This window comes from Nylanderia fulva, unplaced genomic scaffold, assembly GCF_048542155.1.
Source record: "Nylanderia fulva isolate GAGA-0341 unplaced genomic scaffold, ASM4854215v1 Scaffold1, whole genome shotgun sequence".
NCBI lineage: Eukaryota > Metazoa > Arthropoda > Insecta > Hymenoptera > Formicidae > Nylanderia > Nylanderia fulva.
The window spans coordinates 1296784-1312884 of NW_028189192.1; the positions used below are offsets into that span (position 1 = coordinate 1296784).

The following is a 16101-nucleotide window of genomic DNA, read 5'->3' on the forward strand; positions in this document are numbered from 1 at the left end:
GTGACATGATAAAATACGAAAGTAACGAATACCCCGGTGTTAGTATATTTCGTTTAAAATAAAAACGAAATTAGTCTGGTTATTTTTGCGACAAACGTATTTAAGAGAGATAGAAGAAATTGATAATATATTTAAAAAAATTATAACGCATATATACATTTCTATGTATATGTGTATGTATATATATATATTTAAAGTGTATATATATGTGCATGTATATGCAGATGTGTACACATCGCACGCATTATTAACAAAACCGACACATACTCATTCATGCATATACAAATTCTGAAACTCCTCTATTTTTGACATCTCAAATTTAGCTTTCTTATTCTTGATTTATTCTTTGATCTTCACTCGTTTATTCTATAGCACGCGTTTAGAATAAAATGTGCATGTAATCGCGTACAAATCTATGTTCATAATTTTCACTAGTCATTTTTATTTTCCGTATTTATGTATGGTTAAAAAAAATAGCCCGAGAGGGCGAATATAGATTCAATTGATCGAAAATTTTAACTAGTTGGAAATAGAGGAGTTCTGTATGTACAAGGTACTCCTGAATTTGCTCATAGAAATGACGTAAATATGTGAAAAACTGAATGACGGAAAAATGTATGCCTCTTTTTTTATTCTCGATACTTTATGATTTCTAAGTAAAACTAATAGGACTTCTAAGTTTGCCCTTGATAATTTTCATTCATTGTCCTTTCACTAGCATCTTCAGTTTTAACTTTTCTGTTAACGAACAAGTACTCGGGTATTTAAAACAACTTTAAGTGTTAAAAGTGTGCGTTCTTTGAAACTTTTGTCCGCTCGAAACAAAGCGCCTTTATATTCGGAAATCTTTTAAAATGTTAGTAAAATACAATTGAAATAAAAAGGTAAAATATTATACATTGAAAAAAATTGAATAGGCTACTCGTTAATTTTTCTTTTGCATGAATTATTCACTCCTCCGATTCCGTATTGCCAGAGTTTCTGTCATAATTATATCTCTTATCGCAAAATTTATTGTATCTTTGTAGTTCAAACATTGTTGCTTGCTAATTTAAGAAGCATACACTTTTTTTACGTGGTTCAGTTTTTCTGTCATAACGTTTTTTCAGGCGAGAAAAATTGGGAGAATTCGACATGTCAATCATTTTGTGCACCTTTGCACATGTACGACATATGTGTCTCACACACACACACACACAAACACACACATACAGACGCATTATCAAAAAAACGAAAAGTAGAAAAAAGGAAAGAAAAAATCAGAAAAAAATATTGAAATACGCGTTTTGAACGTGATTTTGAAAACGAGAAGGAAATTTTATTATTTTACATCTTTTTCTACTCTCTTTGTGGCTTTCATGATGATTTTTGGACATTGTTGTACATATGTAGACCTTCTAATGTATTCACAGACCAGTTTTGATATTAAGTTAGAGATTGAATATATATATATATATATATATTATATATGTATAGTGAATGAATATATGATTGATAATAATAATATTGATCGAGGGATGAAGACGAGAAAAATAGCAGAGACACAACCTATTTTTATAAAAATTGTAACACTGTAAGAAGGGAGAGAGAGAGAGAGAGAGAGAGCAAGAAAGAGAGAGGTTTTATATATATATATATATATATATATATATATATATATATATATATATATAAAACCATGTAATTGTAAGATATATATGTAATCGTGTTACAAAGAAAATGCGAGCGAGAGAGAGAGAGAGAGAGGGAGAGAAAGTAATTAGGTAAACTGGTCTTGTATACATTAATATGTAGTCCTATATAGAGAGAATATATATTTTTACAGGGCGCTGCCCGCGTGATAAAGGCTCTTCCTAATAATTCGCTGGTACGCAATTTATTAGCTTAAAAATATCACTATAAAGTATAAATATTAGTAATTTGAAATGGAGAACACACACACCCACAGTGTTGTGTTGTAGCGCAACCTGATCGATTTCTACATATCACGATGCGCACGATGATGAAGCGTGTCCTAGAAATTCCTCTTTTTTTTCCTCTTTCGTAGATGCGTTTTATTTTTGTCGCCTCGAAACACACATGCGGAATTACTTATGATGATCCTCCGATAGAATCCTTAATCGTCGATATCGTAGAATATGTTAGTCTCGTTTGCACGATTGCATGTTTCATACGTAGAATACTAAATAGTATTCGGTAGAAAATACTATCAGAAAATAATAGTATAATTTAAACCATAAATTAATAAGACATTCAGCAGTACAATTTTCTCCTGTAAAAATATATCTCTGTTAAGGGTGAAAAAAATCTCCATCTTGTGAACGAGAGATACTTTTCCAGGAGAAAAAGAAAAACACGCATAAACTTGAACTTTGACAGGATGCGCTACATGAAATAATTAATGTGATTGTAGTTGATCAGCTACACACTAGAAAAATTTGATCGAAAGGTGCAAGAAAGAATGCCACGTGTGCTTAACATAAATATAATAACATTGAAAAATTTATTTTAAAAAAATATTTTTTAAAATTGGAAAAAAGGGAAATTTTGCTTCTAAAACTTAATCTACTCCTGGCTTCAAATTATTCTATTCGATATGCACATGCTTTTATATCGCTGTATCGAGACTATTCTGCTCAATATTGTAAATGTAAAACTTTATACAGTCGCGTAAGCAATCTATTTTTTGTTGCTTTTATAAAATTTTATTTTATTGTTATTACCTGTTATAGTGTATATTGGAAGGATCAACTACGATTTTATCTCACTGTTATATACTTTATTGTATTTGAAGTTTTAGAGAATTCTATAATTTATGTGTTATCTACTTTAAATAATTATATTAATCGATTGGCATTCTTGCTCACACCTTATGCGAATACTCTAACTGGAGAAATCGATTTAAAAAAATTAAATAAATAAATAAAACAAAAGCTGGCATCTCTTCACCAAATAGATATGAAAATTAACGTTATAGCCTCACGATTTGTTAATATTCTCTTAGTCTAGCGTTTGTTTGCTACGACTGAAGATCTGTTCTTCCACATAGAGTTAATAAATTAATCGGCCGTAGAAAGAGAGATTGGGGATGCCACGTTCATCGTCATCATAATACACACAGTAGCTAATCGATATATTTATAAAATGTAGATTATAAAATCGATTAGTCGTTATAATGTAAAGCAATACACCAGTTAATCCTGACATTGGGCGAAATACTATAGTCAGCCGGTTTTCGTAGGTGGAATGGGCTTATGTGCAATGCGTTAATCGCGGAGTCAGGATGAAGGATCGAAATGATAGACTGTTACTTTATTAATTGCGTTATGTAGAAAGTGAGAGAGTGAGCGAGAGAGAGAGAGAGAGAGAAAAAAAGTATTAAGATTGCACATATTAATGTGTACGTTATCATTAGCGCAGATTCATTAAACATCGCGATCGTGCTAAAGATTCACAAACTGATTATTCATTTCGAGTTATCATTTTATTCGGAGCGCGCTATTATTACGACCGGCTGACAAGCGAAGTCAACATAATGATATATGACAGACACGAAAAGAAAGAACACTTATATATGGAGCAAAGCAGATTACGTGTCGTTCTAACTAGCCAGGGACAATCAAAAAGACATGATGTGTTTGATTTGCCTCCATTACATGACATCGTGCCAAATGCAGAATATTTTGAGTTTGGAAGATCAGATATGTTAATTTATATATACACATATATATATATATCTACAGATTGTATATTATAAGAATTTTGTTGGCGTAATATATATAATATTACATATATTATTATTATTATTATTATTATTATTATTATTATTATTATTATTATTATTATTATTATTACTCATTTTAGAATCATGCTGTAAAATGTTTGTTAAGTTTTTGATCTTGCTTATATATATATATATAAATATATATATTGAGTATATTTAATATTTTAGGCTGTAACCGCAAGAAAATTTTATCTAATGAAACAAATGAAGACAATTACAAAGTGTGTTGATTATTTTATTCAATATTTCTTTAATATAAATGTGCATATCATCACATAGTATAAACCTAAGATTGAAGATTCCCCATATTTTTGCAATCCTTTATTAAAAAGGAAGATAAAATGTATTTAGTAATATTTTCTTATTATCATTTTTATTTATGCATAGGTATGCATTTTGTGCAAGCGCGCGCATGTTCGTATTTAACTATTTATTTCACTCTTTTTTAGAAAAGGACGACAGCCTGTAATTATGTTTATCTATCTATAGTAAATATATCTTTTTGTTTAATAATTTTAAATTAATTTTTTCTTAACAAAACTATCAGATAATTAGTTTTCAATATTTTGTGTCAAAATAAAACAAATGTGATACATTGTGTAAAAAGTTTATTTTAAAAAAGAATTTATACAATATATATAATTGCGAGATCTAAAAAAAAAAGAGTTCAAAATTTAAATTAATGATAATTATCTTATCTGGCTATTTAATAGTAAATCAAGCCAACATACGAAGAATATTGAGCAAATTGCGATTCTTTAAAAATTTCATTTAATAAAAGAGACAAAATAAGCATATAAAAGTCATATGTACATCAGTGTCACATTTGCTATTATCAATCGCATTGCAGTTTATTTTCATTCTCTAAATATCAATATTAATTCAATTATCGTTCAGTTCTTTATCAATCCTTATTATATTTGGAAGGTGTGGAACTGAATACATTTTCTATATTCTCTCTCCAGGATAGTTGAGTATTGTTAACCTTAGATGTTACTTGTCTTTCATTACAATGAGTTTTGTAATTCATTGATATATTATTATAACTGTCCACTGTATGCATCGTATTATTCATACTGTAAGTTTGATAACCTGTGTCTTGAGCTGAATTTGAAATACTTTGCTGATCAGACGTGCCAAACATTGTATTACTTTGTTTGTGACTCTCTTGTCTGGAATTTTCTATTTCAGTCGTAATTTTTAAATCGATGCCATTATTGTGTCCTTGATCATTGAATACATTGAAATTATTCGCTTTAGTTAAATTTTTAGGCGATTCTTCCATATTAACAGAATCACATAAATTTGTTTTATCATTATTTACAATTATTTTTTCATGATTGTCCTCGATACATTTCATGTTATTTTCGTTAAAAGATGTGTCTGAAACAATTTAAAAATAATATTGTTATATAAAGATATGTACATATTTCGTTTGAGATAAATATTTGATTTAATTAAATGAAATAAAAAATTTATTATAATTATAAAACCAATATGTCATTTGCTTCTTATTTTTCTTTTAACAAAACTTGTACTTTGATCATTCATTTTCTATGCATTTTGCTTAACTGTTGCTTTTTTCAAATTATATCTCATTTAAATACTTGCACAAAAAAACAAACATAGTTTTATATAAAATATTTCATAAAAAGATTTTCTATTCTAGACTTAATGACACAACATGATTACAATTTCACAGAATTATTAATATATATAATAAACAATGCATGTACATTAAAATATAGTTTCCTATTTTAAAGCTGAATCAAAAATAATTTTTTGTGAAAAACTTTAATAATTCTCTAGAGTTAAATAGAGAAGTTTTACAAGATATATTTTTCTTACTTCAAAATTGATATTAGGAATAATTTTTTAACTAACAATAATTCTGCTTTATAAAACTTTAAGATTGAGAAATATAAGAACAAATAATAACCATTAATAGAATTTTCACTTTTGTCCACAACTACATTATCTATACTTATATCCATTGCAAAGTCTAATCGAATAGCCGACCGAGAACAACGTGCAATTTTTTCGTGTAATTCATTGTTCTCAGTAGTATGTATCGGTGATATGTCAGGTGGTGATACACTTTTAGATTTTACCGCAGACGACTTGTTATTTTGTTTAGTTTGCAATCTCTGAAACATCAATTTCAACAATAAACAAATTGCGAAAAATATTGAGTTAATTAATCTTATTTATCAAGGTACAAAAATAAACATTTTTATGTATAAAAAATTATTCATAATTACTATACCTTTAATGGTGTGCCATGAACAAACATACCACTTTGAGGAGGACTACAAGACAATGTCATGGAATTACGAGTTTTAACTGGTGATAAAGATATAAAACTCTCATTATCGGTACACTCTTCATGATTAAAAAATAATTTTCTTCTCAGTGAATTATTACTTAAATTTATATCATTGCTATCTGCATTTTGTTCCTTTTGAAAATATAAGAACATACTTTTATTAAAAGTTTGATCAATAATAAATATCAAAACCTATGTTTATCAATTATAGACCAACCTGAGTAAATGTGAAGAAAGGTTTCAAAGCCTCTTCAACATTTTGTGGTAAGTCAAAAGGCAAAGACAAGACCGTCTGACTAAATACTGAAAATAAAAAACCGCTAATAAAATTAATCAACCTTAAGATATCAATTTCACTGATATTTACTTCTTTACCATCTTTCTTCGATTTTGACAGGTCCTTAGTAGAATTGAAATCGTCCAGAGGTCTATTGGGAGTGCTCGAAGACGACTTATTTTCCTTTTGTCTGACATCCCATGGACTAGGAATGATATGATTCTGTTTAAAGAAACAATCTATAGCAGCCTGGGCCTTCACTTCCAGTTCTGGATCCGGAGACTGCATCTGGTGCACAGGAAATTCTTCGATCCTCGCCGGTTTTATACGTGCTAATTCGTCTACGTTCCATTTAAATCCCGGCGACTCTTGCATAGGACTCGATACCTGCATAGTGCAACAACACAAACTCTCGCATCATTTTAACTGAATAAATAAAAATTCGAAGAGACTTCATAGACAGAATAATGAACCTTGGCGAATATAGTCGGACTGATGACAGGTAGATGCAGCCTATTAATCAGGTCAGGCTCGAACGGATTTTTACTGATGAGCTTCCTCAGCTTGGACGGTGGAGTGATGTGACTCGGTAGACCGGTGTAAGGTAAGCATGGTCCTCCGTTCAGCTGATCATGGGCTCGTCTCAACTGCATCTCGTTCCCTCGTTTCACCGGGGAGGTCCTGTGCCCCCAGAGATTATTTATTAAAGGGCTACCGACTCTCTGCGCCTTGGGTGTACCGAATCTTGCTTGCTCCATAACATCCAGAAGAAGAGAATTCTCTGATTCTGTACAAGGCAGAGATTCGTCGTAAATTCTCTGAAAATTCTTAAAAACACCTCGAAACGTCAACGATCCTGTCAATTATTTCAGTCTACATGCGTGACTATTACATCGTACAATTCGCATTTTTTTTTACAAAGAGAATCACGAAATAAAAATGTAATCCATGCTTCGAGTATGTTTGAATGTTTACGCGAGTCGTTTCTAAATTCTAGTCAGTGTTACCAGATGTAAAACTGAAATTTCCCCACTTAAGCTTAGAAAAAATTCCTTATTTGAAATTTAAAAATTCTCTACTTATTCCGAAAATTCCCTACCCATTTCAAAATATTTGAAAATAAAGAAAAACAATATTAAAGTATCCATTTTTAACAAATATATTGTATGTATCTATTTAAAAAAATGAATAAGTCACAAATTTCTTTTAAACAATAGTTAGAAGTTGTAAAAATAAACAAATTTTTATTTTAGAAATTGAGCAAGAATATTTTTTCGTAATAATAATAATAAAACTATAAACTATTATCGATAATAAAATATTAATAATAGAATTACATAAATAAATAATTATGAAGCAAATTATAGTTATTACCTATTAAATAAGAAAAATAAAAGTTACTGTCTATATTTTAATTTGCATTAAACATAAAAGTAAAAATTATTTTTTCTAAACTTTATTACATTTTTTAAGAAATACAAAGCACCACTTAAAATTATATAAACTAAAAATCACATTTTTAATAATTTTTAAATCTAATATCACAATAAGAAATAATATTAAAAAATTATTATTAACTATATTATTGACCATGGCCACCTCAGAACATATATATATGTTCTAAGATGGCCACTCATCAGCTGGTCAGCTGGTGCCAAGGAATTTTTCGTACTTTAATCAATGGGAGGTTTTCGTTCTCAATCGGGATGTGGTCAAATGGGTGCCACTTGTATAAATGTAATTTTTCCAAATTTCTGTACCAAAAAGAAATTCCCCACGCATTCTTTACGCACCTTAAAATTTCTCTACAAATAGAAAAATTTCTCTACGTCTGGTAACACTGATTCTAGTTACAAATATGTGCACATGCGCGATTAATTCTCTAGGAAGTTGAGTTCAAAAATCTACTCGCGTTGAATAAAACCAGAAAGAAACCTTTCTCTCTGATAAAACAGCATTCGATTGACCAGTTTTTGCGCATGCGCATCAAATACAAAATAAATAAGTGCGAGTTCTTCGATTATAAGCATCTTATATAATTATTCTCTTGATTATATCTTTGAAAAATTATAATGAATAAAAATAATGTCAAATAAAATTATCATATAATTTTTGTATTAATTGAATAAACCGCCATCTAGACATACCTTCTGCGGCAATTTTCGCGAGAAGAAAATATTTGCGTGATCTATTATCTATATATGTATACAAGGTGTCCCATTTTAATGTCCCACCTCAAATAAGTTTTTTATTTTTGATTGTAGAAAAAAATGTTTCAGCCAAAAGTTGTATGGTTTCGAGAAGGATATAAGGTGGTACCATATTAGTTTGACCTTGAATAGTTGCTTGAGGGTCATGTAAAGGTCACCTTTAATTTCTTAAATGGAACCACCTACTTTTTATTACATTATTCTTGTATAGCTGACATCGAGAGCTTTCCAAAACACTATAATGAAGCATTTTTATGTCAAGTACTTTTTGAGTTATATAAGAGATCTCCTCACCTCAAAGTGACCTTCAAGCAACTATTCAAGGTCAAACTAATGGCACCACCTTATGTCCTCCTCGAAATCATACAATTTTTGTCTGAAACATTTTTTTCTACAATCAAGAATAAAAAACTTATTTGGGGTGGGATATTAAAATGGGACACCCTGTATATAATAAATACAGAGGGTGTCCCATTTTAATTGACCACCTCTAAAAACTTGTTTATTTGTAATTAAAAAAAAAAAAGATTTGTAGGTTTATATTGGTCTTATCATTTTGACCTTGATTAGCGTTACCAAGGTCAGATCAAGGTCAAAGTAGTAAAGCCGATAAATAGATCTTTTGAAACTCTACAACTTTTGTTTGAAACATTTTTTTCTAAAATTACAAATAAACAAGTTTCTTAGGGGTGGTGAATTAAAATGGGACACTCTGTGTATACATATGTATGTATGCATATGTATGCGAATCTATACATATCGCCGAATTGGCGGACGGAAATGGAGGGATAACCAATGAATACGATGTCAAATTTCGCGCTTACCGCATGGTATATAACGTAAAGTCGTGTTTTTACACCGAATATAGATTTTTCTCTTACTGCCGAATGCAAAAGTACGCCGAGGATGTAAGGGACGGATGTAAGGGAGCACCGTGAAAAAAGTTATTGCCGCCGGTGAACCTCAGCGCAGCGTCGACGTCCGCCGCCGTCTGACATCCCGTTCGTTTTTCTTAGGTTATAAGATCCGAACGAGATATCTCTCTCGGGACGATGATTAACTTAATTTATAAAAAGTGCAAAAAAATGCCAGATTTGCGTCATCGAATATTTTCACGACGCGACGACAGATGTTATTTAACATTCCGTGGAGTGGTTATGATTGATGCACTGTAGTGGACATTTTTAGAATACGTATTTATATCTTGCAATTTTCGGCCAGCATCGTGTCATTAGCGTATATTTAGAGAGGATAAAACGCAGTACATATTCGCATATAAGTCAAATATCGGAATATATTGTGAATTCTGGATCAATATGATACAACATCAGTTCTTGCACAATGTGCTTATATATCTATGCTCCATATTTATCATACTTATGCATATTCATTGTACTTTTTATATATATGTGGATGTATAATTTATTTCACTTCAACTTACAGTCAAGAAGTGGGATTTTTTGTAAACTTGGTTTACAAAAACTCCAAACTTAAGTCTCACTCAATATATCGCTCCTATTCTTATCTTATTAAATATCATATCTAAACTAAAACTAAACTGATCCTAATCTAATTGTACATATGATCCTGTAATTTACAAGATACAATTAACAATAACATGTTTACCTACATCAAATTAACTTAATTTATACTTTTTAATAGAAATTTGCTTCATAAATGCAACATTGTTTCTTTGTAAATAAGTTTAACACTTAAAAATGATATATCGGAATGCTTTGATAATATTTTTGTTATTTTTGTTCTCTAGAGGAAGACAGATAAAACAAAATGGCAGAACAACAACAAACACCTCCTGGTTTCAAACGTCAGTCTTTTGATAAGATGATTGAAACTGTGACTGCCAATTTGGAAGGTTCAAGTGGACATTATGTTCAGTTTGGCGTTACACCGCAACAAGCAAACTCTCATAATTGGGGCGATTACACATCCGGACAGACCAGGCATCATATACTTGGTCAACCAACGCATCCCAATCCTTCTGGAATGCAACCGATGGCTCCAATGGCCACGTCTTTGTATATGCGAGATATGCCTGGTTACGAAGCCACAACCGCTGATTCGATATACTTTCCAGCGCAAACAGTAAATCACTTAGGCATCAATGAGAATAATGATTTAATTGGTACCATTGATTGTGGTGGTGGGAATTATATCAATGTTATTTACGGGCACGCTTCTCCGATTATGTCAGCTCCCGAGCAATGTCAGCTCCCAAATATGACGCCATATGCTAATCAAGGTATTGTTGATCAGGAGTATGGCCTGTTTAATAACCAACATATGGCTATACCATCTGAATTACCCAATCAGAATTTTAATGGGAAACAGTTGATCGACAATTTAGTTGAAAATTGGGTACCAAATCAATCTGGAACATATAGTCCATTTGGTGGATCTCCCAATATCACACCTGTACCGCAATCTGTACCGGATATAAGGGAAACTGAGGAATTACCTAGAAATACATCGGATTCTCAATATAAAAAACCAAGGATGGTAGCAGAAGTGAAACCTATGAGACCCTCTTATTCAGATGTTTTGACTAAATCAGTTCCAACACCACCATCTCCGTTAACAGTTCAGCCCACAAAGCCAAAACTTGAGGTAGCAGGTAAGAAAGTGTCTAATAAGAATACGAAAAATAAAAACAAACCTGCATTATTGAAGAGACAGAATTCATCCGGCAGCGATGATCACAATTCTCCAAAGATGCAAATTCCTAGAAAAGTTTTAGAAAAAAATTCTTCTAATCTTCCAAGACGATGGGTATCACTGGACAACCTTGGTTCGCAATCCGACTCTCGTCAGATAAATGCTTTCGAGAGATCCGATCAATTTTGTTCAGAAAAAAAGAAACCTGTCAAACTATCTAAGAAAGCAGAAAAGAACGAGACTCTTAATAACACTAAAATACAAAACAGCAATCCGAAAACTTCAGGAAATATCCCAAAACGTCCAATACAGATAAACAACAACTTGAATACAATCAATACGTCCAGTCAAACGGTGTCAACTGAAAAAATTGAAAAGAATCAGCAGGTTATTAACAAAATTAGTAAAGAAGATAAAAAAGTAATGAAGGAGAAAAATCCTAAACGTTTTCAAGCTGAGAAGGCTCAACAAATTAAAAAGGGGCAAAGAAACAGGAAAAGAGAGAATAGAGAATCTTCTGTTAAGGATTTATGTAGAAATTTAAATAAATATGCGACTCGTTGGAGTAAAGTCGTATTAAAAATCTTTTATTGGTTACTACATCTAATTTCTGATGTTGTTAGTATGAGCGCTAACTTGGTTATTCAGCTGTAAGTATTAACATAATTGATTAATAATATCATCCCTTTATTTAGACACAATATATTAATATTTTATATCAGTATACAAGTATTATTTAGACAAAGTTTTATACAATTTTTTATATTTTTTTTCAGTGGTAAATGTGCTTGGTATCATACTATACTTTATTTGAAATATTGGTGGATGTACATGGCTGTGACATTTTGTAAAATTCGTATTTTAAACGCTATCGGTAAACAGTTAGACAATTGGCTCGGAAGTAGTAAGTTTGCATTCTGGCGAAAGATAAACAATAAAAAGAATGAGGAAAAAGAGGATAATGGAAATTGGATTCATGGTGGTTTGGAAACTAATATTGCATTACCCAGTACTGGTGAGGAAGCCATGAAGAGATTACTAGCATGCAAGGGAAAGGATCCTTATAGCATACTCGGCGTTACGCCAACGTGTACGGATGACGATATTAAAAAATATTACAAGAGACAAGCTGTTTTAGTTCATCCGGATAAAAATAATCAGCCAGGAGCTGAAGAGGCATTCAAAATTCTTGTACATGCCTTTGACATCATTGGAGAACCGGTAATGTAAATTCATTTTTTATTTTTGTTATAACAAAACAAAGTATTGAAAATTAATTTAAATAAATATATGTAAAAGTCCTCGATTTAAAATCGTTAAAAAAAACTATGAAACATGTATTTATTATTTTCAGGAACGTAGGCAAGCGTTTGATCAAACTAGGCAAGTTGAAGCAGCTTGGGGTGAACTAAGTGATTTGTTATCTCAACTCCATCGAAAAATGGAGCAGGCAGCAAACACGATAAGATGTACGAATTGTGGTTCGCGACACAAACGTGTTCCTACACAACGTCCTTGTTACGCTGCACGGTTTTGCGCTCAATGCAAGATACGTCATAGTGCGAAAGAAGTGAATATTAAACATGTTTTTAATATTCTTATCGCGTTAATTGGGGCCCTTTCAAGTTAATCATTTATTTCATAGGGCGATATTTGGGCAGAATCTCGTTTAATGGGTTTTCTATGGCACTATTATGCGTGTATGGAAGGAGCAGTGTATGACGTAACTGACTGGGCTGCTTGTCAATCTGGAAATCTTAAGCATCTTAGAGCAAACACGCATAGTGTCCAATATAGGATTGTATTAGGGCAAAGATTACCATCTCAAACGTCCAGTAGTGGTAAAAAACGACAGCAAGATCCCAATACAAGGTACGTTTTATTGTGCAATTATTTTTATTATTATTATCATTATTATCATTTTATTGAGAGTACAAGATTACACTGTAATGTTTTTTTAATAAAACAGCGAGGCAGATTTTGAGGATTTTCTAAACAATCTCTACAATCATAGCAAATCTGCTGGTGCTAATACGTCGGGGGATCAAAATTCTTTTAGAGGAGATTGCAGACGACGTAAAACTAAGCGTAAGAAGTAGATAAATAGCTGGTGCAAATTGATGGCAAACAACTTCTGAACATTTATAATTTACGAAGCGCGCATTATTAATGCATACTACACACAATCTTAAAAATTTACCTTATTCATAAACAATTAACTTTAGCATGTAGATATTATGAATGAAATACTAATATTTGACTGATACACAATATGAGATTAATGAAAGATTGTGTTCACAAGAATAATGTGCATATAAACATCGTGTGTAGTAAATAAACATTGTATGGAATAGAATTGGCATATTAAGACACTCGAAAAGGATAGAAAAAGGTATCGTAAATAACGGGGTAATAAATGTTTAATGAGCGAAGTATATTATATATATTCAGTCGATATTTTGCCAATTTGAAATAATAATGATACATTGACTTTCCAGGTTATATAAGATAATACATAAAAGAGATGCCAAATAACCATTGTAGAAACAAAGCACATTATGTTGCAAAGTTATATCTGAACATTTGAAATGTTTTGATATATGCATTTAGACAGCTTATACCAGCTACTTCATATAATATAAAATTTTATGTTCTTCCAGAGTTAAAAAAAGGTAGTATATGATATTAAATTATAGAATATATACATTTTCTTTAACTTTATTTTTTCAAAACATTAACTTAAAAATAGAAGTGTATACATTTATTATAAATATAATTAATATAAATTGTGATTTATAAAAAATTGTAACTCCTACTTTTTTTTTAATCCGAAAGAATTGGCAAATATAAAGAAGACTGATTTTTCTCGTCTTTTTTTGTTACTTATATAAGTTATAGTTAGAACATTTCTGATGATATACTCTGCTATGTGTGGAAATAGTTGAAATTATTCAAATGAAAATCTTCTCTTTTAATATATATATATATATATATATATATACACATATACATGTAAATATATGTATGTATATGTACATATATATAAAATTAAAGCATTAGAATAGAAGAAACATTACCTACATATGTACATGTATGCAATGTTACATTACAAAAACTGCACGTCACATACATACAGTCGTAGCAAATAGAAAAATATAAAACTTATTAGTAGGAAGAGATTATGAAAATTTTATCCTGGCAAGTGCTTTGCAAATAGTACAGCAAAAGAAAAAAAAAGGAAGAATTACAGTGTACAGAAAAGTTACAAACATGTCCCTTTCATTAATGATCAACATTGTGTCTGTGTACATTAAAATACAGTTAAACTTCTGTATCCTTACTGGGATCAACAATCTTTCTATACTTTGAACTTTTCTCATCAATCTCTACTTTTATCTTAATGACATGTGTAAAATGAAAATATCACTTTGATTAAGTATGACGTTTTGATTCTATACATGTAAATGAAATTGCATCATACAAAGTGTTCAGTTTATAAATATTGAGCTTGTTAGAACTAGAGTTAAGAGTAGAAATGCTCAGAATACAAAGGTTTAACTGTAAAAAATACTTTTTATATATAAGTTTTAACATCTAATAAATAATTTACCACTACAAGTTTTTACTACTATTACAGTAACTTTTCTTTCGTAAAGTTGTGAACATCTTACATATGTGAAATGATCTATTGTGTACCAATAAAAAACATAATAAATGAGTTTAAAATAAAATATGAATTTTAAAAATACATGTATATACACACACACACACACACACAAGTTCCTTTACATTTACCTCTATTTCCTTTTATGAAATATCGAATTTAAATTTTATAGATGCAAGAAATTCGATTTGTTGCATCTATAAGATTTAAATTTGATGTTAAAAAATATTCCTACTGCATGAATGAGATATTCTAACAAGCCTCTGCATAAGTTTATTTTTAAGTATTATTTTTTAATTAAAAAAAAACTACTATTATACTATTAATTTTTTATTTGAAGTTGACAATATTTTTAATGCTAACAAGTACAAAAATAGTAATATTTACTACTTTATTAACAGAATAAAAAATATATTTTATATAACACAATTTATCTACTTTTCTAGTGATAGATTAGAATTATACATTATACAGTTTAATCGAGCATACCTTCTAGAAATACGAGCGCGTCGACGTTATCAATCGCGCTTTCTACATCGCGTTTCTGGACAGTCCTTTTCTTTGCTTGCGCGGTATATTTATAAGCTTCCTTCGCAAGTGAGTCGATGAAAAATTCCTGTCAAAAGAAAAAAAGCGAGTCAATCTAATACATTAATCGTAAAGTTAATCATGTAATATTTTATTATTTTTACCACTGATTTTCCTATCAGAAAAACAGCCTCCTGATTCACCAAAGAGACCTCGGGATCCATTTTAATAATCGTCTTTATCCTTCCCAGAGGAAGACGCAGTAATTTTTCTCGCTGCTCCTCATGCGAGACATTGTTCTCGGTCTCCTCCTGCAAATCTTGTGCGTTTTCCCCATCAGGATGATTCTCGTTCAATTCAACCGCTTCGCTGTCCAAGTCATCGATCTCTATATTGTCCATGTATTATTATTTATAATATATGTGGCTATTCGCGAATATAAAAATATCGGTCCAAGTGCGAAAGAAGCAACTTATAAATTGTTTAATCGTAATTCAATGCAAATAGCGAGTAATGACGAGTAATAATTGACAGGTACTGAAACGTGTCGCAGGCGAACAGCTGATCGATGGCGGCAAAAATGAAAACAGATCGGAACGACGCGTTGCGAAGCATTTCGGAAGCTTTCACAGCTGTGAA

The 16101-nt window shown here is 30.7% G+C and overlaps 3 protein-coding genes across 10 annotated transcripts; 1 reads left to right on the forward strand and 2 right to left on the reverse strand.

The window, feature by feature from the left end:
• Positions 1 to 4375: 4375 nt before the first annotated feature.
• Positions 4376 to 7449, reverse strand: LOC114939550 (aurora kinase A activator-like protein bora). Its single transcript, XM_029313880.2, has 6 exons — positions 6861 to 7449; positions 6486 to 6774; positions 6328 to 6413; positions 6051 to 6242; positions 5724 to 5931; positions 4376 to 5167 (listed from the first exon to the last, which is right to left on the reverse strand). The coding sequence occupies exons 1-6, from the start codon at positions 7143 to 7145 to the stop codon at positions 4689 to 4691; spliced, it is 1539 nt and encodes a 512-aa protein (XP_029169713.2). The 5' UTR covers positions 7146 to 7449; the 3' UTR covers positions 4376 to 4688.
• Positions 7450 to 9342: 1893 nt separating this feature from the next.
• Positions 9343 to 15001, forward strand: LOC114939564 (uncharacterized). Of its 8 annotated transcripts, XR_014925704.1 has the most exons (7): positions 9343 to 9598; positions 10366 to 11920; positions 12047 to 12491; positions 12625 to 12840; positions 12916 to 13142; positions 13240 to 13662; positions 13769 to 15001. XR_014925704.1 is itself a non-coding variant. In XM_029313900.2 (6 exons), exons 2-6 carry the CDS (start codon positions 10386 to 10388, stop codon positions 13367 to 13369), a joined length of 2553 nt encoding a protein of 850 aa, XP_029169733.1. In that variant the 5' UTR covers positions 9343 to 9613; positions 10366 to 10385; the 3' UTR covers positions 13370 to 15001. The 8 variants fall into 8 exon arrangements, 7 of the variants coding, with proteins under 7 accessions (XP_029169733.1, XP_029169732.1, XP_029169734.1 ...); XM_029313900.2 differs by having other exon boundaries at positions 9343 to 9613; positions 13240 to 15001; XM_029313899.2 differs by having other exon boundaries at positions 13240 to 15001.
• PolE4 (DNA polymerase epsilon subunit 4) lies at positions 13131 to 16054 on the reverse strand. Its single transcript, XM_029313868.2, has 2 exons — positions 15627 to 16054; positions 13131 to 15550 (listed from the first exon to the last, which is right to left on the reverse strand). The coding sequence occupies exons 1-2, from the start codon at positions 15861 to 15863 to the stop codon at positions 15410 to 15412; spliced, it is 378 nt and encodes a 125-aa protein (XP_029169701.2). The 5' UTR covers positions 15864 to 16054; the 3' UTR covers positions 13131 to 15409.
• Positions 16055 to 16101: the final 47 nt, after the last annotated feature.

What these genes read in the sequence shown, in the direction of transcription:
- PolE4 (XM_029313868.2), bottom strand. Translation starts at nt 15,863, where the DNA reads ATGGACAATATAGAGATCGATGACTTGGACAGCGAAGCGGTTGAATTG. An exon ending in TTCTGATAGGAAAATCAGTG is followed by an intron (nt 15,551 to 15,626) that starts GTAAAAATAATA and finishes TTCTTTTGACAG; the next exon opens with GAATTTTTCATCGACTCACT.
- LOC114939564 (XM_029313900.2), top strand. Translation starts at nt 10,386, where the DNA reads ATGGCAGAACAACAACAAACACCTCCTGGTTTCAAACGTCAGTCTTTT. An exon ending in TTGACATCATTGGAGAACCG is followed by an intron (nt 12,492 to 12,624) that starts GTAATGTAAATT and finishes TATTATTTTCAG; the next exon opens with GAACGTAGGCAAGCGTTTGA. An exon ending in TACGTCATAGTGCGAAAGAA is followed by an intron (nt 12,841 to 12,915) that starts GTGAATATTAAA and finishes TTTATTTCATAG; the next exon opens with GGCGATATTTGGGCAGAATC.
- LOC114939550 (XM_029313880.2), bottom strand. Translation starts at nt 7,145, where the DNA reads ATGGAGCAAGCAAGATTCGGTACACCCAAGGCGCAGAGAGTCGGTAGC. An exon ending in GTCAAAATCGAAGAAAGATG is followed by an intron (nt 6,414 to 6,485) that starts GTAAAGAAGTAA and finishes TTTTATTTTCAG; the next exon opens with TATTTAGTCAGACGGTCTTG. An exon ending in CTTTCTTCACATTTACTCAG is followed by an intron (nt 6,243 to 6,327) that starts GTTGGTCTATAA and finishes TATTTTCAAAAG; the next exon opens with GAACAAAATGCAGATAGCAA.